The sequence below is a fragment of the Aedes albopictus genome, chromosome 2 (genome assembly GCF_035046485.1).
Source record: "Aedes albopictus strain Foshan chromosome 2, AalbF5, whole genome shotgun sequence".
NCBI lineage: Eukaryota > Metazoa > Arthropoda > Insecta > Diptera > Culicidae > Aedes > Aedes albopictus.
This window is the reverse complement of record NC_085137.1, coordinates 363,885,369-363,907,993: the sequence shown is the minus strand read 5'-3', so window position 1 is coordinate 363,907,993 and position 22,625 is coordinate 363,885,369. Positions and strand designations below refer to the sequence as shown.

The window sequence follows — 22,625 nt, the reverse complement described above, 5'->3', positions numbered from 1 at the left end:
AGTGAACCGAATTGAATGAAATTTTTAACGTTTATCAACGTTTATTTAACAATTGAAGAAATTGAAGTTATCATCCGAAAAATGCTGAAACAAGTCCACTATGGTCACGTAGCGAGGCTAGCTATTACAAAGGCCATTAGTATATCATAAGCAATAGAACGCAGTTGTCTTCTTTCCTCCAGTGGTGTCATCGAGTTTACTCTAAGTTACTCACTGAGTTAACAAACTCTTCAGCAGTGTTGGTAAAAACTCAAATTCTCAAATCTCATGGTTGAGTTGTTTCACGCGCGATTCTTGACTCGCCAAACTCACCGCCGAAAAAATCATGCATGAGTTGACTCATGATTTCACTCATTTCTTTATTGCTTGGTGTGCTTAATGTTTACATCGAAGTTTTTAGGATTGTATGATGGAACAAAAGTAAATCTAGCGTACAACAACATTGAATGCCGTTCAAATTGATTTGGATTCGTTTTACAAGCGAACGAGATTTCGGCGCTTGACTCGTGAGTGCGAGACTTTGCATGAAATTCTCGCGCGTGAGAAAACGATTCAGAATCGCGGGCGAGTTTGCTCACGCGGGAGCGGTTCATGAGTGTGCTTTGAGTGTGAGTTTACCAACACTGCTCTTCAGATAAAAAATATTGCCAGCAGGAGATTCGCTTCACTACGAATTTATAGTGCCTCTCTATTCATGTACAAAAATTGGTTTCTCCTTCCAATTGTAAGATTCATGGTGCCAAATAGCGCCTTTACACGTGCAAAAGAATCTTTGTGAGTGGTGTATTTTCCTGAGATGTCATCAAAATCCCTCAAAAGAAAGTAATAATTTAAGGCATTTACAGAGATCTTGTTTTCAGATATTTGTCCTGGACTTTTTTTTTTCAAAAATTGCTTGGTATATTTCTTTGGAAATTTCTTTAAAGTTTCGTTTAGAATTCCTTCTTTTTTTTTTTTGAAAATCCTACATAAAGTCCATCAAGTATTTTTTTCACGATTTTTTTTCTCAATTTCTCCAGAGATTCCTTTAAAATGTCCGTTTCTCAACAAATTCTTTATCATTTTTTTTCGAATTTCTTGAAAAAAAAATCCTCTAGAGATTTTTCCAGAAATATCCATTTCGTATAAAATCAATTTTTTTTTCAAGGATTTTATATAAAATACGTTCAGTTCCTTCAGTAATTCCTATGAGTATTAACTCAAAAATTTCTCCAAAGATTTCCTAAAAAATCCTTACGAGATTCATTCAGAAATTCTTCAGGGGGTTTCTCAGATAATCTTCTAAAAATCTTTCATAAATGCCTGCAGAAATTTCTCAAACGACTCCTCCTGGAATTATTTATTTGGAAACTTTCTTAAAGGATTTATCCAAGGATTCCTTCAGAAATTTCACTAGGGATTCTTTCAGAATGTTCCCAATGATCTTTTTTTGGAAAATCTACTGAAATTTCCCCATGAATTGTTTCAGAAATTTCTTCAGGGAGTGCTCAGAAGGATTTCGAAAGATTTTTCCAGGAATTTCTTCCAGGGATTCCTTGCCAAATTTCGCCAACAAAAATTTTTCAAAAACTTCTTTGGATTTCTTCAGAGATTCATCCAGAAATTCCCTTAGAGTTTTTTTCCAGAAATTTCGTCAAGAAATGTTTAAGAATTTAAAACTTTTTTAACTGTATTATTTTTTGCGTTTGTTGGGAGTGGGATTCGATCCCAGGTCCTCGGCGTGATAGTCACGTGCTTTAACCATCATACTAGGTCCGCTCCACACTGTTTTAGAAAATATTACTGGATCCAGCGATTTCTTGAGAAATACTTCCAGAGCAGCATTTCTAAAGGCTGGGTCTTCATAAATTTCTCCAAGGATTCTCCCATTACAAAACGTTGTATGGACTTCCTAAGAAATTCTTCCAGCTATTCCGTCAGAAAATTTGAATTTCTTCAGATACTTTCTCTAATTTTCATTCATAAATTATTCAGGGATTTGTATATTTTATTTCAACACGTTGATGAAAGCTCTCTTGTTGTACACAACGTCGGCATGATGGTGGTGGTTGGTGACTGACCATTAGACCTGTCCACTTTTTCAAAATTGTTCTTTGATTCTCAAGTGCAACCTTATATTTTGATTGGATCAAAATTGATTTGATCTCTCTCTCTCTCTCTCTCTCTTCTTGGCGTAACGTCCTCACTGGGACAAAGCCTGCTTCTCAGCTTAGTGTTCTATGAGCACTTCCACAGTTTTTAACTGAGAGCTTCCTCTGCCAATGGCCATTTTGCATGTGTATACCCAGCCAACAGACGATCGCATATGATGTAGAATAAGATACTAAAGTGGAGGCGATATGCATACACTTTACACGCGGTTAAATGGAAGCACGTACGCATATGGTCTTCACTTTAGCATTCTATTCTACATCATATACGACTTCGTGTTGGCTGGGTATCGTGTGACAGGCACGAAGATACTCTATGCCTACTCTATGATTTGATGCACCTCCTAATTTCAATGGATTTGGCTGAAATTTTTACTTCGTTTTGGATTCCAATCAAAACATGAGGGTGGCAATAGAATCAGAGAACATTTTTTGAAAATTGGACAGGCCTACTGACCATACAACTGTCCGAATAAGGAGAGTTCGACTGTTATGATCTATAGAGCTACTAATTTCGGAACTGCAGTCTTGGAGAAGTAAAACGATAGTTTAAGGTTTTTCCCAACGTTTCGACCCGTACTAGAGTCTTCTTCTATCCCCTGAAGAAGACTCTTATACGAGTCGAAACGTTGGGAAAAATCTAAAACTATCGTTTTAATTCCCCAAGACTCCCGAGCAGAGGGGAATACCTTCCAAATGCCATGCAAAGAGCAACCTGTGCTCTTATACCAACAATTTTAATTGCTACGTTATTCTACGAAATTTTACGAGAACATCATAATAACAATTGGAGGTATTTGACCAGAGTTTGGTATTGATGCGGTATTTGTTTATTCAGCAGTGAAATTGACCAAAGAACAAGTTTTGCTATTACATCTTAGAGCTATCTAAAAATGTTCAATTCAATAGCAAGAAAAGTTATAACTTTGTTATTCAATACCTTTTGAATAACAAAAACTGAACTTGAAATTTTAGGTATGCATTCATTATCGAAATAACAAGTTGTTATTTTCCAGGTGTTCCTTATACTAAATAAGGGTATTCGTTTTTGCTATTTTGCCTCTTATTACAGCCTAATGAGGGGCATATCGAGGTGTAATGGTATTTAAGATTAATACCATGATATGTTATTCAGTTGTTATTCTTTTCTGCTCGGGCTGCAGTGCCGAAATTACCCAAGAAACACACATGTTATATATTAGTTACGACAGCGCAAGTTTTGGTTGTATAGAAGTTTATTTGACGTTATTCCAACACAATGTTAGAATTACGTAAAATAAACTTCTATACAACCAAAACTTGCGCTGTCGTAACTCTTATATAACATGTGTGTTGCTTGGGTAGTAGCTCTATACATGCAACTATCGGAAGGTTAAGAAATTTCGCTTCCAGGAATTACTTTGAAAATTCTTAAAAAGATTTCCTTTGGAAATTCCTTTGCAAGGAATGGCTTTTGGGACTCTTCCAGAAATTTCTCTAAAGAATTGTTTTGAAAGCTTGTTTAAAATTCCTGCTGAAAGTGCATCGTGCATTCTTTGAGATATTCCTCCAGGGATTCTTTCAGAAAATCTTCCATGAATTTATTCGAAAGTTTCTCCAGGAATGTATTGCAAAAATTTCCAAGGATTATTATACAAATCCCTCCAGCAGTTGCTTCCGATATTCTTTCAAGGATTCTTAGAGGAATTCATCCAGGAAATCCAAAAGATCTTCAGAAATTCCACCCTTAATTATTTCTGCAATTCCTATATCGGTTTCTTAAGAAATTCTTCCTAATCGGGTTTCCTTGAGAAATTCAGGGTTTCCAGGGATTCCATTGCAAATTCTCGAAGAATTGTATTCAGGGCTTTTTCTAGAAACACTTCCAGCAGGATTTATTCAGGAATTTATACAGAACTTTAACCGATGTTACGAAAAAATTGTGCGGAACACTACAAATGCATTGTGCTCACGATGAGTTACACAATTTGGACAACTTCTAACATAACCCTACAAATGCGCATTTTATTGTCCATGTCAGTGGGGTCTGATCTAATCTAATTTAGTTGATCTGATCTAATTTAGTTGGGAACTAGATACGAAAAATAAAATGAAACATTACAAATGCACAAAATACAAACATGCAACACATAACATTAATTTGTGCCCAGTTATCTAAATAGACAACGTAGTCCAATCCCAGGATGGCAAGGTTACATTTTTGTTCTTGGTCCATCAGTCAATCCTGTAATCGTATTTCTTCTGGCGGATTGCCTTCTTGTTCGCAGCGTTGGTTACTTACATAGCTTGTGTTTTGTCTAGGAATTTCTAATCCTAAGGGGGCATCCTGATTCGGGCAACAACACCAAACCGTCTACAATTTGATGTCCGTGTTAGGGGACGACTTGCGTGTTATGTACTGGATCGCTCCCGAAATGTTTCAAGCACTACAAATGCACATTAAATTTCAGGGTGAGATGCACAAACCACAGTATAAAATAGAAAATTAACTGACATAATGTTCACAACTATTTACAAACGTAACACCGATATTTCTTCGGGTACTGGGAAAAACTTGAAAAGTAAAAGACACAGAGTATTGATTAATTGACAAAATGAGAGATGAAATTGTGAAAAAAATCGCGTTTTGGTGGGATTCGGCTACCCACGACTACCTTGGGGAGTTGGGAGTTAGTTTGGCTTTCCATTCCGCAGAATCGTTATCTGTTTTATGGCTTAGTTGGTTAAAGCACCAGTCACGGAGTCGTGGGTTCGAATCCCACCAGAACGCGATTTTTTTTTCATAATTTCATCTATCAATTTGCCAATTAGTCGACATTCTGCATCTTATAATTTTCTAGATTTTTCCAGTACGTTAAGTCGTACCAACAAATTCGTACAAGCCTGTAAAGGGCAACATAGACATGTGATTTCTCCGGGCATTTCTTTATTTATATTCAAAGAGATTCCTGCAGGATTTCCTCTCTAGACAGCTCATGGAGTTTTTCCTTGGGTTCTTTCAGGAATTCATTTAAAAAACATTCAAAACATACTTCTACGGACACACAGAAGTAACTTTCAATGAACACTCATTAAAAGTTTTGCCCCATGTCCTTTCACTTTCGAATGTCCTGTTATTTTCGTTTGCGTCATTCAGCAACGTGTACACTAGCAAACGTCAAAGCGATCGGGTACGAGCGCCTCATCGTTAAATGTATAAGCAAAGCCCTTTTAAAGAGCGTTACGTCTGTTCATTTGTTCCATAGAATTTTGCATGGATTCATTTAGAAATTTCACATAAGACTTTTCAGGAAATGTTTTCAGAGATTCCTCCAAGGATTCCTAAAAGAATTACTTAAGAATATCGTCTAGGAGACTCTCGGGGAATATTCTGAATAGATTCTTTCATGAATTCCACCAGGAGTTTCTCATGGAGTTGTTAAGGTATGTCTTCAAAAATCCTGTTTTGATTTCTTCAGAAGTTCCATTTGAACTCCTTCGGTTATTATTTCAGGATTCATCTCAAGAATACCTCCGGAGATTTCATCGTCTAGAAATTCATTTAGAAATCACTTCAGAAGTCTATTTGGAGTTCCCTCCGAAGAATCCTTTAGAAATAACTTGGTCAAATATTCAAAATACTGCTCTTAGGGAGCAATAATGAAATCATTTCCATGAGAACGTGCAAGTATAGGGCCCCCGGATTTTTGAAAACCTTGAGTAACAATGACAGCACTGCTTCCAATTTTTCTCTCAAAACATCATATTGTCGTCGCGGTTGAAACCCGAAGTTTCCCCACACCCGACAATCGAATTTTCTCAAAGTCCATACGTGAAACCTAACGTCGGGCGTAGTGCGCTGGACAGCGAACTTGGTCCTTTATCCACCGCACTGTGCCCGACGTACGTCCGACACACGGTTTAGGAGAAAAATCGATTTTCGCGTGTCAAAAACTCCGATTTTCAACTGCACGAACAATACCTTTATTTCGAAAAAAAATACACTAAAACCTCTTTGGGGCTGTCCATAAACCACGTGGTCACGAGGGGGGGGGGGTTCGCCCAATGACCATTTTGTATGGACGAATAAAAAAATTTGTATGGACTAATGACCACGCGGGGGGGGGGGGGGGAATGGGAAGTCCCAAAAAAATGACCACGTGGTTTATGGACAGCCCCTTTTTATGCATGTTATTTTTATGCACTTTTAATTTATGCACCTTTTTTTTATGCCCTGTATAAAAAGAGGGATAGCTACTCAGAACCAACACGCTAACGCCGCTCAGCACAAAAGTGCATAATTTCCAGACTACACCAAAAATGTGTAACCCTTGCACATTCACAAAATCAGCTCCTGTGTCCGCAAAATCGTTAAATCCGCAAAAATTTTTGTACAGCAATCTAGCTAGGTTTACTAGTGACCTTGGAAAACAAAAAAAAAATATCAACATTTCGCATCTAGACGAGTGTACGAGCTGTTTTTGAGAATGTGTAACTGTAACACATTTTTGTGTGGTCTGGAAATTATGCACTTATGAGTAGGGCTTACACATTTTAGTGCTGAGCGGTTTTACTGTGAATGTTGTGCATAAGAATATTTAATAATGATGGAAACTATTGCAACGGAGGCCAAGGGGTGTTAACAGAGGATAGCAAAGGAGGGTTCCATGTCCGTTTTTGGATGTTTCCGAAGGTCTCATGTGCGTTACATAGGGTCCGAGTGGGTCTTAAGGGGGTTTCGGAGTCATTTCAGGAAGTCTCAGAGCATTTTAGGCTGGTTTCAGAGGCGTTTAAGGGGTTTGGTTAAGGAGAATTTTTTGAGCCATTACTGAATGTTTCAGACCATTTTTGGCGTGATTCAGAGGCGTTACGGAGGAGTTTTCGGGGTGTTCGGAGCTTCTCAGATACGTTACATGGGGTCCGAGGGGGGTTTAAGGGGGATTTTGGAGGCATTTCAAGACGTTTCCGAGCATTTTCAGCGAGATGCATAGGCGTTACTTATGCGTTACGAGGAGTTTTCGTGGGGTTCGGAGCCTCTCAGTTGCGTTACATGGGGTCCGAGGGGGTTTAAGGGGGATTTTGAAGCCATTTTTGGACGTTTCAGAGCATTTTCTGCGAAATTAAGAGGCATTACGAAAGCGTAACGGAGGAGTTTTCAGGGGGTTTGGAGCCTCTCAGGTGCGTTACATGGGGTCCGAGAGGATCTAAGGAGGATTTTGGAGGCATTTTCGAATGTTTCTCGAATTTTTGGCGTGGCTAAGAGGCGTTACGACAGCGTAACGGAGAAGTTTTCGGGTGGAGGGGGTGGTGGTGTTGGGGCCTCTCTGGTGCGTTACATAGCGTCCGAAGGGGTTTAAGGGGAATTTTGACGTAAAGGCATTTCAGGACGTTTCAGAGCATTTTCTGCGGGATTAAGAGGCGTTACGAAAGCGAGTTTTTGGGGGGTTTGGAGCCTCTCAGGTGCGTTACATGGGGTCCGAGGGGGTTTAAGGGGGATTTTGAAAACATTTCAGAGCATTTTCTGCGGGATTTAGAAGCGTTACGAAAGTGTTACGGGGGAGTTTCGGGGTGTTTGGAGCCTTTCAGGTGCGTTGCATGGGGTCCTACGGGGTTTAAGGGGAATATTGGGGGCATTTCAGAATGTTTCCGACCATTTTCTGTGTGATTGAGAGGGGTTACGAAAGCGTTACGGAGGAGTTTTCGGGGGGGTTCGGAGCGTCTCAGGTGCGTTACATGGGGTCCGAGGGAGTTTAAGGGGGATTTTGGAGGCATTTCAAGACGTTTCAGAGCATTTTCGGCCGGATGTAGAGGCGTTACGGAAGCGTTATGGAGGAGTTCTCAGGGGGTTTCGAAGCCTCTGGTGCGTTACCTGGGGTCCCCGGGAGGTTTAACGGGTTTTTGAGGCATTTCAGTGTCAGAGCGGACTCTGAAATACCTTAAAACGCCACTCAAACCTCTTGCAACGCCCTTAAAAGGCTTATGAGTTCCCTTGGATTGCCCCTTAAGCCCCTTGAAACGCCCCTGAAACCCACTTAATACTATTGAAATACCCCAGAATTCCCCGTAATCCTATGAAAACACCACCAAATCTTGACAGAACACCCTAAAAAGGCCCCTCTAATCCCCCGAAACAACCCCTTAAAACGCCTCTGAAGCCCCTTGGAACCCCCTTTTTGGGCTCTCTGGGAACTTTCTGGAAACTCCCTTGGCCCGACCTCAACAGTCCAGGAGCAAGACCCATTCTCGCGAACTAGATTTTCTAATGAAAGCCCAAACTTAATTTATGCATAATTTTCCCTCTTTTTATGCCTTTTTTAATTTATGCACATTTTTAATTTATACAGTCTCAACCATGTGCATAAAAGAGGTTCCAGTATACCTAAACCAGACAAACTACGTCAACCTTAAAGCTTATTACAGTAGAGCAGCGAACTGTTTTTGTAGGGAATGTATGGACACAGTGCTCCAGGGGCTCTGAAGGAACTTGAGAGTTTCCAAAGGTCTTTCAGAAACACTTAAGATTTTAAGGGACTCTCAGGGAAATTAGGGAGGTTCCCATGTGTGTTTCAGGAATGTTTTGCAGCGTTTCAGGGTGTTGCATGACGTTTCATGACGTCTCAAGGTAACTCCTTCAATCCCTATGGAACGCTCCTAAACCCCTTAAAACACCCATGAAATGTCTTCAAACCCCCTGAAGCAAATCTGAATCCCATCTGAAGCGCTCTAAAACCTGTATGTAACCCTTTGAAAAACTTCTGGACACCCCTGTAACGTCTCTGAAATGCCTCTGAAATACACCAGAATCTCCGTGAAACCACTTCGAGCCCCCTGGAGCCCCATAAAATGCTCCTGAAACCCCATAGAATGTATAATACCCTCCTGAAACTCATACAAACCCCCTTGGCTCAAACCCCAAGAGCAAAATCTGTCCTAATCCTGTTTTAATTCATGCACATACATACATACATTTATTTGTTCCACATCATTAAGACAAGACATAATCAACAATAGTACGCCACAATACTCGGTTTGTGGCTGCCGCTCTCCATCCTCGGTCACGCCCAATGCTCGCCAAGTCACGCTCCACCTGGTCCGCCCATCGTGCTCTCTGCGCTCCACGCCTTCTTGTGCCAACCGGATCCGTTGCAAACACCAGCTTTGCAGGGTTGTTGTCCGGCATTCTTGCAACATGCCCTGCCCAACGTATCCTTCCGGCTTTGGCCACCTTCTGGATGCTGGGTTCGCCGTAAAGTGCAGCGAGCTCGTGGTTCATCCTTCTCCGCCACACACCGTTCTCCTGCACGCCGCCGAAGATCGTTCTTAGCACGCGTCGCTCGAAAACTCCGAGTGCTTGTAGGTCCTCCTCGAGCATGGTCCATGTCTCGTGCCCGTAGAGGATTACCGGTCTTATTAACGTTTTGTACATGGTGCATTTGGTGCGTGGGTGAATCTTTTTCGACCGCAGTTTCTTCTGGAGCCCGTAGTAGGCTCGACTTCCGCTGATGATGCGCCTCCGAATTTCACGGCTCACGTTGTTGTCAGCCGTCAGTAAGGATCCGAGGTAGACGAATTCCTCCACCACCTCGAAAGTATCCCCGTCTATCGTAACATTACTATCCAGACGGATCCGGTCGTGTTCGGTTCCGCCTACCAGCATGTACTTTGTTTTTGAGGCATTCACCACCAGTCCGACCTTTGCTGCTTCGCGTTTCAGGACCTCGGACCTCTCGGGGTCTCCCGGGATCCGAGCGGTAAGGCCCACCCACCAGCATACCACCAACCACAGCGACCCTCAAGGTCGGCACCAGTAGCGAAGAACCGTGGACCACCGGTGGGCACCTCGGACCTCTCGGGATCCCGGGATCCGAGTGGTAAGCCCCACCCCCTTCTCAACAAACCGCCAACAAACAACTCCGCCTACCTCGCGGTCCCAACGGATCCTCAATGGCCCCCCATGGGGAGGAGCCATCCAACGCACCAAGAAGCTCTTCGAGGCCAACCCCGGCCGTGAACGGCCCGAGGCGAGCTGTAAGGCGCCTGGAACATCGTACCCAACCACACCCAACCCGGCTAACCAGTCGGAAACGGACTTCGTGTCAACCCTGGCCGGAATGGCCCGTGGCGAGCCGCTGGCTCCCAGGACCCCACAGGATAGGACGGACAACCTGACCGGCATACAACCCCCTTCCCCCGGTGAGCACCGGCACCATAAACCGAAGGAAAACGGACAGCAGCAAACAAAATCTTTGACAAAAATGAAATGTATTTTTTCTCCCCGGGGGCCCCCTCTGGGCCCTCACATACCCGAATGATATGTAAACTGCCAGACTTTGTAGCTTTTTACCAGGTGAGCCCCTCTGGCTCACCTTTCTCAGGAAAGAGACGAACCAGCCAAGGGCTGAAAGTCTCTCTAATAAAGACAAATCAATCAAATTCGCGTTTCAGGCGGGTGTACAGTTCTGCCACCGTTCCAAATGTTCTAGCGATAATGTCCATGTCGTCCGCAAAGCACACAACTTGACCGGATTTTGTGAAAATCGTTCCCCGGCTGTTGAGCCCGGCTCGTCGCATCACACCTTCCAGCGCGATGTTGAAGAGTAGACATGAGAGTCCGTCACCTTGTCGCAGTCCTCGGCGAGATACGAATGAACTGGATAGTTCACCCGAAACCCTTACGCAGTTTTGCACACCGTCCATCGTTGCTTTAATCAGTCTAGTCAGCTTCCCAGGAAAGCCGTTTTCGTCCATGATTCTCCATAGCTCTGCGCGGTCGATACTATCGTATGCCGCTTTGAAGTCGATGAACAGGTGGTGCGTTGGGACCTGGTATTCACGGCATTTCTGGAGGGTTTGCCGTACGGTAAAGATCTGGTCCGTTGTCGACCGGCCGTCGATGAAGCCGGCTTGATAACTTCCCACGAACTCGTTTGTTTTTGGTGACAGACGACGGAAGATGATCTGGGATAGCACTTTGTAGGCAGCATTCAAAATAGTGATCGCCCTGAAGTTCTCACATTCCAAATGGTCGCCTTTCTTGTGAATGGGGCAGATCACCCCTTCCTTCCACTCCTCCGGTAGCTGTTCGGTTTCCCAGATCCTGACTATCAGCCGATGCAGACAGGTGGCCAACTTTTCTGGGCCCATCTTGATGAGTTCAGCTGCGATACCATCCTTACCAGCTGCTTTGTTGGTTTTGAGCTGGTGAATGGCATCCTTAACTTCCCTCAGCGTGGGAGTTGGTTCATTTCCGTCCTCCGCTGCACTGGCGTCGTCGTTCCTTCCGTTGCCGTGGGCTCCCGTGCCTACGTTCTCCACGCCGTTCAGGTGCTGATCGAAGTGCTGCTTCCACCTTTCGATCACCTCACGTCCGTCCGTCAAGAGGCCTCCGTCTTTATCCCTGCATATTTCGGCTTGCGGCACGAAGCCGTTGCGGGATGCGTTGAGCTTCTGATAGAACTTCCGTGCTTCTTGGGAACGACACAGCTGTTCCATTTCTTCACACTCCGCTTCTTCCAGGCGGCGCTTTTTCTCCCGAAAGAGGCGGGTCTGCTGTTTCCGCTTCTGTTTGTAACGTTCCACGTTCTGTCGAGTCCCTTGCTGCAGCATTACCGCTCTCGCTGCGTTCTTCTCCTCCAAAACCGTTCTGCACTCTTCGTCGAACCATTCGTTTCGTCGATTCCGTTCCACGTACCCGATGGTGCTCTCGGCTGCGTCGTTGATGGCTGCTTTCACTGTACTCCAGCAGTCCTCTAGAGGGGCCTCATCGAGCTCGCCCTCGTCTGGCAACGCGGCTTCGAGATTCTGCGCGTATGCTGAGGCGACATCCGGTTGCTTCAGTCGCTCTAGGTTGTACCGTGGCGGTCGCCGGTACCGTACATTGTTGATGACGGAGAGTTTTGGGCGCAGTTTGACCATCACCAGATAGTGGTCGGAGTCGATGTTGGCGCCACGATAGGTCCTGACGTCGATAATGTCGGAGAAGTGCCGTCCGTCTATCAGAACGTGGTCGATTTGAGATTCCGTCTGCTGTGGTGATCTCCAGGTGTAACGATAAGGGAGGCTCATGCACATTGTTATTTAATGTACCCCCAGTTCATGTCCTGAAAGAGACTCCAGTGCATGTACATATGTAAGCTGAACACGTAGAGAAGAGTGCGAAATCAAACAGAAAGTTGCAAAGTAGAAATAAACAAATTGGTCAAAGATTAAACCCAGGACTTATTACATACAAATCAGAAGCGGTTGCAATTAAACCACGAAGCCTAGATTTCAACATCCCTTCCAATCAAACATGAACACAAAAATTCCGAAAAACTTTCAATAACCATTGTCCTTTCTTTCTTCCATTCCAGTGCGTGCAAACTATCGGACAAAAATAGGGCCGACCGGCTTGCGCGTCCACGAATGTCACTGCTGGGGAAGCCGCTCAACTATAACCGCGGCTCACGACGTGATGCCCGTTATAGGCGGCTACAGAGCAGGGTCTACAACTTTCTGGAACGACCGCGGGGCTTCAGAGCGATTTTCTACCATGTACTTGTGTAAGTATTCCGAATCCAATGATACATAACATAAAAGTGCCAAGTTTTGCTTCTTTCGTCAATTCGCGAATCAGTCATTGCAATAACGTCTGCTCTGCTCCGGATTAGATAAGTCTTTTTCTTTACACTGCGACCTCAATCTTCGCGGAATTGGCAGCGTTGAAAAAAGGACTTTCCTCCCGCAAGACGTAACGCATCCGCAAATATTTGCCCTCCCTACGTCGTCAGACGGTACCTTCGGCAACCAACCCACGCCACTTCTTAGAATGTGGTCATAAATCAAAAAATGTTTACCCACCAGTCGGCGAAGAAAAGGATATCGTATTAATGATGACAGCCGCTGTCAGCGTTGTGCTTTTTTTGTTTTGCTCTGAAAAAAAATCCGTTCGCTTGAAACCTCGAGGCAACAACCGCCGCACTCACTTCAGCAAACGAGCAACAAATCATAAGCGATAAATAAATTACTCACACCGAACTTTTTCCTCCGCCATCAACTGGATACTATCATTACCGGGGGCTGCGGCTCCGGACAGGTTATGCTTCTGCATCTACGCGAACTTTTGCAACAAGGATCCCAGGGGAAATCCAGAGAAACTTCTGCCATCGACTAAATCAATTATACACCAGCCATGGCGACGCGCAATAAACTTCTAAGTGAATTTCCATAAACACTAACCGCCCGCTACCATGCCATGGATAGCCACAAAGTAGCTGTTTGCCATTAACGATTCAGCAGATATGCCCCCACCATACCAGATGACTAGAACAACACCCTTTCCGCATTGTTTGACATTCAACCAAGCCCGACTAATGGTGTTTCCGGTTTGCATTTCTCCCAATCCATTGACCACCGGATCCGGATCTGGTTTTGTTTGTCAGTGCCGCCGCCGAGCCGTCTTTGTGCGGTGAATCAGTGAGCCACGCATAAATACATAGCTGATGGGACTGGTGCTTCCGCATCGCATTGGGATTTTTGATGCTAACGTTTTGTTTATAGCTGTTGAACATCAATCGCTGGAAATTGCAGATGAATTTCAGATAGGATTTTGGTTTCAGGATGTCAGAGAATACTAAGTGTTAAGGTATTTTGGGGCAAGACGAGTCGCTTCCAGAATGAATATAATATTTTTCTATATTATTTTTCTTGGCTAACTCTTCCGTTACTTGGAGGAATTTACCTGGGGAGACCTGGAGATACTCCAGATATTCCAGGCATTCCAGATAAGCAAGAATCATTCTTAAAATTCTGGAGGTATTCATCTCAGGAGTCTGAGCAAATCTCAGAATGCTGGGAGAATCCCTAACAGAATTTTGGAGCAATTTGTCTCAAGATTTTAAAAAATACCTCATACCTCATCTCACGATTCTGAGGAAATCCCTCTCAAGATAATGGAACCAAACTTTCTGAATTTTGGAGGAATCACTCTCAGGATTCCAGATAAATCCCACATTGGATTTGTGAGGGAATCCGTCTCAGAATTATTGAAGAACTCCCCTTTCACGGTTCTGAGGAATTCTCCAAAATTTTACGAGAATCTTATTCAGGATTCTGCAAGAAGCTGTCTGAGGATTCTGTTAGAATTCCTCACATAGTTCCTGGAAAGACCCTCTCTGGGTGCTTTGGAAGTCCTTTTCAAAATTTTATGGAATGTCTCTCATATTTCTGAAAAAGAAGTCCAATTAGCATTCTATGAGATTACGTCTTAGGATTCTGGGGAAATCCTTCTCAGGATTTTGAGAAAATTGCACTGAGAGTTCCAAACGAGTCCCTTTCAGAATTTTGGAGGAGATCGTCTGAAAATTTTGAGAGACCCCTGTCTCAGGATTCTGAGGAAATACGTTTCAGGACTCTGGGGTAATTTCTCTCAGGATTTTGGAGGAATCTCAGGATTTCAGATAAATGCCTCACTGGATAATCCGTTTCAGGATTATAAGAGAACTTTTCTTTCACGATTTTAAGGAAATCCATTCAAACATTCTGGGAGAATCTTATACAGGATTCGGCTGGAAAGTGTCTTCAGATTCTGGGGGATATTTGTCGCAAAATTCTGAGATTATCCTATCCGAGATTGTTTGAAAATCCCTTTCAGACTTCTTAAGAAGATCCCTCATCTCAAGATTGTAAAGAAATCCCTGTAAGGACTGTAGAGAATCAGGGAGAAACTTAGGATCATGGAAAAATCCCTCTCATGATTCCTAGGAAAATCCAACTACATTTCAAGAAAACCCATCTCAGAACTATGGGAGATCCTCCTGACAGGATTCTTAGGAAATCACTCTCAGAATTCTGGTGGAATCTTTCTCAGGATTCTGGATTAGTCACTTTCATGTTTCATGTGTTTCTGCGGGAATTACTCTCATGATTCTGCGTGCTTTCTGGGGATATCTTTCTTAGGATCTTGGATGGATTTTTCTTTGGATACTTTGGTATAAGCATTTTGGAAGAATCTTGGCCTCTGAACAATCTTGAGTATTCTGGCATGCAGCTGGATTTTTATGCTGGAATAGACATAATTACAGAAATGTCAGGCCACATGTATACAATTTCGAACAGAAGACCTCCAATCAACCACATGTAGTCGATAATTTTCGGCAGTTGATCCATCGTCTTCTCTTTCGTATCAAGTATACATTCAGAGCTGGAACCCAGATGCGCTTCTCTCAACTTACACGCCAAAAACAGGGAATGATGTCTCCGAGGTTCCTTCACGGAAAATTATTCTTGAATCGTTTTCGAAAGGAATCAACCTTCTTTCGCCGTTAGTGTCACAATGCTTTTGTCACAGTCGTATATCAGAGTATACGCAGCCGAACCATTCGTACTGAATTAACTCTACGATGCTATACGCAATGCATGCTGATGGTTCCAGGCCGTACAGGCTCCTGAATCGGCAAACCGACCTTTCTTCATCGACTTTGTATCTCTCGGGTTGGCGCATGTAAACGGTATGTTCAAGTAGGTACACCGTTTAATTTCGTCGTTTTGACGTCGACGTGTCTTACGATAGACCCTCCGGCTGGCACCGGTCAGCACTGTTTGTCACCGGCATGCTCGCATATGGCCTCCACGTTATCATCTTAAGCAACATCTTATACGATTACTGGTTGTCTGGGATTACTCTTCATGGCAACTGACTGCACCCGTGTCCCGGACTAAGACAGTTGATCAACGCAGAGTTGTACTTTGTCATGATAGTTGAACGATATTCGCTCTAACCTTCACTTTAAAAGATAAACGCAAACGCACCCTCGTTCAAGGTAGAACCAACCACACCCAACAGTAGCGATCGCCTCTTCTTCATGAACCACACGATTAAATACGAAGTTTTGACTGCATGAATTTTTGTTCTACGCCTTACATGGCGTGCTATGTTTAGGTTTGTTACGCCATGCAACGCTACTCAACCAATTTCAGCCGTACTGGATGACAGTCATCTAGCAGCTTGTCTAGCAGTGAGACTACTCAGAAGACTTGCAAAGAAAAAGCATTGCTAGTCAGCTGTAGCGTTGATGAAGGAAGAAGGTAAGCGTAGATGATGTCGCATTTTTTTTGGTACGATGGATATGGTGACAAGACTAGGTCCATGAAATCTACTACTCGGGTTTTGTAGACATCCTTTTCCATGAGATCGTATGAAGCTACTAGGCGTTGATTAGCTCATCGAAACTAACCAGGATGCACTCCTTGTATTCCGCATCCCAATTCTTCCGCTTCTACTTGAGAATGTGTGCCATCGATTTCGAACTCAAACACCTTCGTCTCAAAGAGTATGCACCTTGTCCGCACGACGTGCGACGTTTCGATTGAATTTCGGTCGGCCAACCCATTTTGCTTCAACGTGTGCTTGTTGTGAGTTTGTATTATTTTCATCGGGGTGCTGGAATTCGTTCTCATTTTCGGAAGTGGAAATTAACAATTTCGTCTCGAGAGTACTTGAATTCATACAGTTTGGTGAGTCTGTTCCTGTTCATCTTTGTGGTGCCTAAACGTTGACAAAACACATCTTTTTAATTAATTAATTAATGGACTTAACCCTTCCACTAAAAACACCCAAATTCTTCTGAAACCTGGGCCTGGGAGGCCGTAAAGGTCTTACACGCCTTTCTTAGGTGTCTAACTAATCGGGCCTTCTCTGACCACCAGATAAATCGAGCCAAATCAAAGATTATCTATATTTAACTCTTATGTGGCCGGCAGGGTACCCGGGTACCCAGCACCTATTTAAAATACACGGTGTAGAAAAAAGCAAAAAGTTTGCCGGCCACATAACGGTTAAAAGTTTCAGAAAAAATATCACAAAAAATAAACTATTCTAAAGTTTTTTATCCACAATTATCAAACTTTTTAGTCAAGAACCACAGGACATTTCGCCAAGTATTTTTTCAAGAGAACCACTTCAATTTTATCATAGAATTTTACCAAAAAACAAGCTTGGTTGAATGCCTAATTTTGTGATGTTTATTCATGGAACACAAAAACAAATTTTCAAGATTTACCGGAACTGGACCATGTGAACCATATGCTACTATCGAGTGCAGTTATGTGCTACTGCTGCATGAATTTTCACTAGAAAAATTAAACAAACGTCATGCCAAAAACAAAATACCTGGGATTTCTTTAGGAGTTCTTTCAAGGAAACTTCGGAAATTCTTTTGGGCATTTATTCAGGAACTTTTCAGGGATTTTTTTTTTCAAAAATTCCAAAAAGAACTTCTTCAGGAGTTTCTCCTTCGTGATTTCTTTCATGGGCATCTTGCAGGATTCCGATAGTGATGGTTGTAGAGCTTGTTCCAAGAAATGCTTCAAAAATTCAGCCCACGTTTCCTTCAAAAATATTTACAGATACGTCTGCAAGGATGCATGGGCGAATTCCTCCACGAATTTTTCCATAGTTTCCTTCAGTGATTCCATCATTTATTGCTTCAGAGAATTTTTCAAAAATTCCTCTACGGGTTTCACCAGACATTCCAGTGCTTTTTTCGATAATTCCTCCAGGAATTTCTCCACACACTAAGAAAATCTCAATTTTCATGTTGACATAATCATCAAAGATGACAGAAAGAACCATGACTTAAATTGAAATGTATTTTATTTTTAAGTCGTGAATGCTGTAAACACCAAAATGAATCTTGAATCGTCAGAATTCTGCCAATCACAACAAATCAAACACATTTTTGTTTGTCAACATTCGTTATTTTGATCCACAACCTATATATCAGGAGAAAGTGATTGAATTTTACACGAATGATGATTGAATTGTTTTCCGGCATCTCCAACCCGGAGAGATGTCAACAAATAGTCAGGAAAAAATTCAAAAAAAAATGTCGCAGTCAGTTTTTAGAGCAAAGTTTGAAAAATGTTCAAGAGATTGGTGATCATTTATAAGGATGATTCTGAGAACATACATAAGAATTGCTACGGATGCTGTTATGTGCAAAAGTGGTATGTGCCTGGTATTCAACAAGCGGAAGAGGAATTGAGAGGATTCAAGAAGACTCCGCAGCCGACAGGAATAATGTGAGAATGGTTTGTGAAATTGTGTAATACGTTTGGTACGGCATTAAGGAAATAAAAAAATGATTCTGGATTGAATTCTGTTTATTTATTTACATAATTCGAAATTAATGACTGGGGGGAATGGTGATTAATAAACGTCTTTCGTCTTTGAGGTTATGTGAATGGGAATGCGTCTAGTAAAATTGCATGAATCAGCTCTTTTAGACATCTTGTAAAATTAAGATCATACCTAATTTTAAGTCATTTTGCTCGCTGCTATATGTCGGCGTTAAATGACATAATATTACAAGTTTTTTTTGGAAGTGTGCAGGGATTCCCGTCAGCAGAAATTCTTTTAGGTATATCTGTAAGTGTTCCTTCAGAGATTTCTTCAGGGATTTCTTTATATACCGTCGTGCGGGGCTTCTTTATACACTTTTTAATGGTTTTCCAACTTTATGACATAATAACTCCCAGAGTAGTGAATGTATTTCCACAATTTTTACACATAATAATTGTGAGTATGTATGTAGGATGCATGCAAAATTTGAACTAAATCCATTCATAAACAAAAAAGTTGTCCATACATCAATCGGAGACACATCATATAGAACCAGAGGGGGGCTACTTTGGACATTCATAATTAAAACAAAACTGCAGTTAAAATTCCGGGTTTATTTAGAATACTACTTTGTACTAATACTGTTGTATACTATATCATACATGATTTCAATAAATATATGCGTTTTTAGGTGGTTCTGTGCTACCTTTGGTATTATGAGCAGCGTGATATTTTAATATAGACTTAAAGGCTGTCTGGGGGTCATCATTCCTTTATTTAGGTGAAACGGTCATTTATATTGTGTATCCATATAAATATTCGATTGTATATGCTACGTCGATACTTCTTGCACGAATTGAGCAACCCTTTGAAATTTATGAACTGTAGAAACAATGCTTACAGAGCAAATGTTCTGATACGTTATGTATATTTTTATGATTCATTCGATGTTTTTTCGCCTCCTGACAAGCAATAAAGAGTTTGTTTGAAAAACAATTTCAACCAAATGAAGGGGAAAATAGTGCGTCATAATAGTTCCAAAGACATCAAACAGATTTGAACGATATTTCAAATTCAAAAAATCCATATTCAAGTGTCCTAAGTAGCCCCGTATTTCAAAAGTAGCCCCGCACGACGGTATTCCTGTAAGAATTCCCCTCGTGATTGCTCCAATAATTCAATCTGGAATAATTCGAAATATATCAGCAAGAATACCAGAATGTTACCAAAGATTAGTTTAAAATTAATCTAGGAGATCCTTTTATACAAAACATTCTTTTGGGAGTACATCCAAAGATTCCAACAATAGTTCGTCCAAAAATTTTTGCAGACATGGATTTCATATTTTTTTTCCTAGAGAAATTCTACAGAATTTGTTAAGAAAGCTTTACTGAGATTTCCTATGGATTTTCTCATAGGATTGCTTCCGGGATTCCTCATGGGATTTCTTCAGAAATTCCTCCAGGTTTTCCTTTAAGAATTCATCCAGGGATTCCTCCAGGAATTATACCAGGGATGCCTCTGTGAATTGCTGCAGGGATTTCCCTTGAAACTAATCCAGGGATTCAGAAATTCCTCCAGGAATTCTTCTAGAGATTCCTTCAGGAGTATTTCTAGAGATTTCCATTAATCCCTATAGGCATTCCTCTAGGAGATCCTCCATGGATTCTTCCAAGAAATTCTGCAGGTCTTAACTCGGGAATTACTTCTGTGTGTCTTTATGGAACAACTTATTTTAAAAGTTCCTCCAAAGATTTTCCCAGGAACTCTTTTTGGAATTCCTTCAGTAGTTCCTTCTTGTATTCTTTAAGGAACTCCCCCAGTCAACACACGATCGCATATGATGTTGGATAGGATGCAAAAGTGGAGGCGATATTCACACACTTTACACGCGTTTAAATGGAAGTATATGGCCTCCACTTTAGCATCTTATTCAACATCATATAAGACTTTGTGTTAGCTGGGCCTTTAAGAAATCATCAGTACTTCCTCCTGGAATTGTTTAGGGATTCCCTTAGGAATTCCTCTTGAAATTGCTCCCGGGATTCCTTATGGAGTTTCTTCAGGAACTCTTCTAAGGATTCCTCCAAAATTTCTCCTAGCATTCCATCTGCGATTTCTTCAGGAACTATTCCTGGTATTCCTGGTTTTTTGTCTAGGGATTCCTCTGGGAATTCCTGCAGGGATTTCTCTAAAAGAGGCAGGGGTTTTTTCAGCGATTCCTCCAGGAATTCCACCAGATATTCCTCCAGGAATTGCATCAGGGACTCCTCCAGAAATTCCTCCGAATTCTTCCAGGAGATTCCTTCAGAAATCCATGAAGGCAATCCTCCAGAATTGCATCCAGGAATTTTTCCATGGTCTCCTCGAGGAGTTCCTCCAGGAATTTTGCAGAGATTCCCCTAACAATCCATCCAGAAATTGTTGCAAGAATTCCTCCAAAAATTCCTAGAGGAATTCCCAAAGGAAAACCAGCAGGTATTCCTCCAGGCATTCCTCCAGAATTTTATCCAGAAATTTCTCCAGGAACTCCTCTAGTAAATTCTCCAGGAATTACACCAAGAATTTCTTTAGGAATTCCTCCAGCAATTTCTCTAGGAATTGATCCAGGAATTGCTCTTGGACATCCTTCAGAAATTATGTAAGCAATTTCTCTAGGAAATTCTCCTGAAAATCTTCTGGGGATATTGTCAGAAATCTTTCCAGGAAATTCTCCAGGATTACCCTCAATGATTTTTCACGGATTTCTTCAGGTATGTATCTAGGAATATCTCCTGAGATTCGTTCATGAATTGCTTCAGCGATTTCAGGAAATCCTTCGAAGATTTTTCCAGGAAATCTTCCAGAACAACAAAGTATATTATTGAAGTGTTAATCAGTGGATGAAACTTAATAACTTGATCATAACAAAATTAGATTGCCCAACAAAACATGTTATAAAAAAGAAATAATTTGATAAGTTAATAATAACAAATTATGATATAAAAACAGGCTATGTGATTCTGTTTTTACGAAATAGATATTCTCCTCTGCTCGGATACATACAGTATTTCCCTTACGTTGTTGTTCCGGAAGTGCAATTTTCTCAACTGCTTTCCGGATCAAAACATCAATAATCGAAGACAGTAAAACGATTGATCACACCAAATTCGAAACGATTAATCACCCTGCAGCAGAGTATTTCCATATGGTTCCTGAATATTGCTCAAGCCAGTTTCCTCTTAGATGCACCATCCAATACCGGGCGGATGAAAGCCATAAATAACTCCAAAGTGTACACCAGTAGAGCCGAAGCATCAACATTGACCAGGACAAATAGTTCGATTTCCGACCCAGAACGGCGTGGAGTGATACCTACTTCTACTAGCTGTGCTGAGCAGCAGCGTCGACGTCCGAAGACCAACACAACATCCGATTTGATTTGCACCCTTCTGCAAAAGAGTTCTGCCGGAGAAACACCCAAGTGTGACCAGACGGACCATTCGTCTTCGTTTATTCGATCCTCTCGATATGCATTAGTTTACTTACTATACTATGTGCCTATGGTATGCCATGCCTCCCCGGATGTGGCGATGGTGATGATACCGGACAGCGCAGAATTGTTACCTAGAGTGCCGCAACGGTAGGAACTCTTCTTGAAGAACGTCCGACCGTCCGTCTAGGTTTTCAGCTGAAAATAGAACCATATTTCCTGTCAAGAGTATAGTTTGTTGAAGTTGTTTGGCAGGTTTCCGTACTATTCAGAGGAATAACAATGACCTGTATATATGTCATTCATCAAAGAATGAGCATACAAAATCATTCTAATTGCAGCGGGAAATTACATTCGAAATGGAAATATCATTCTGGACAATTACTTCCGATGTTGTGCTACATATCAACGCCTTGGACTCCATAAAACGGTTTTCTCAGCACTTCGATTTCCTCCTTCATTGACTCCAACGTGTTGTCAGGATGTGCATGGTACTATCTCAATCTAGAAGCAGTACACACTAGAACCGGCAAATTTTCAACAACTAACGGATGTCGTTCAAAGTGGTTACTCATAGATCATCTCGCCTCAGCAGACGGTATGAAATTACTATTCATCGACAAAACCAGAAAAAAGATGTCCTTTCTGTGGATATTTGCCAAGCGAAGAAAGGGAAAAGGTTTTTGTGACAGTTAAGTAAACGGGTTGATTCGGAATAAACGCTAGTTTGAGGTCTGCTTTGTTGATTTGGAGCTGGTAAATGGCATCATCAGGTGCTTTTCGAGCCCGTATGAAGTTGATCATCAATATTCTTTTCTCGATCAGCCTAGATAGCTGTGTAGTGTAGGCTATGAATAACAATACGGACCGCCTGTTCCGGTGGTAAAAGTTCACTAAACAGGCGATTCCTAATTCATGGTGTGAT

At 42.0% G+C, this 22,625-nt stretch overlaps 1 protein-coding gene across 10 annotated transcripts in view; it reads left to right on the top strand.

Annotated features, from left to right (window-relative positions):
• The window catches only part of LOC109622630 (potassium voltage-gated channel subfamily KQT member 1), a 601,129-nt gene that overhangs the window by 142,405 nt on the left and 436,099 nt on the right, over window positions 1–22,625 (top strand). For all 10 annotated transcript variants that reach the window (XM_062852911.1, XM_062852912.1, XM_062852913.1 and 7 more), the window contains exon 3: window positions 12,482–12,670. In XM_062852911.1, the coding sequence (XP_062708895.1) occupies window positions 12,482–12,670 (189 nt within the window). The remainder of the gene's footprint in view (window positions 1–12,481; window positions 12,671–22,625) is intronic.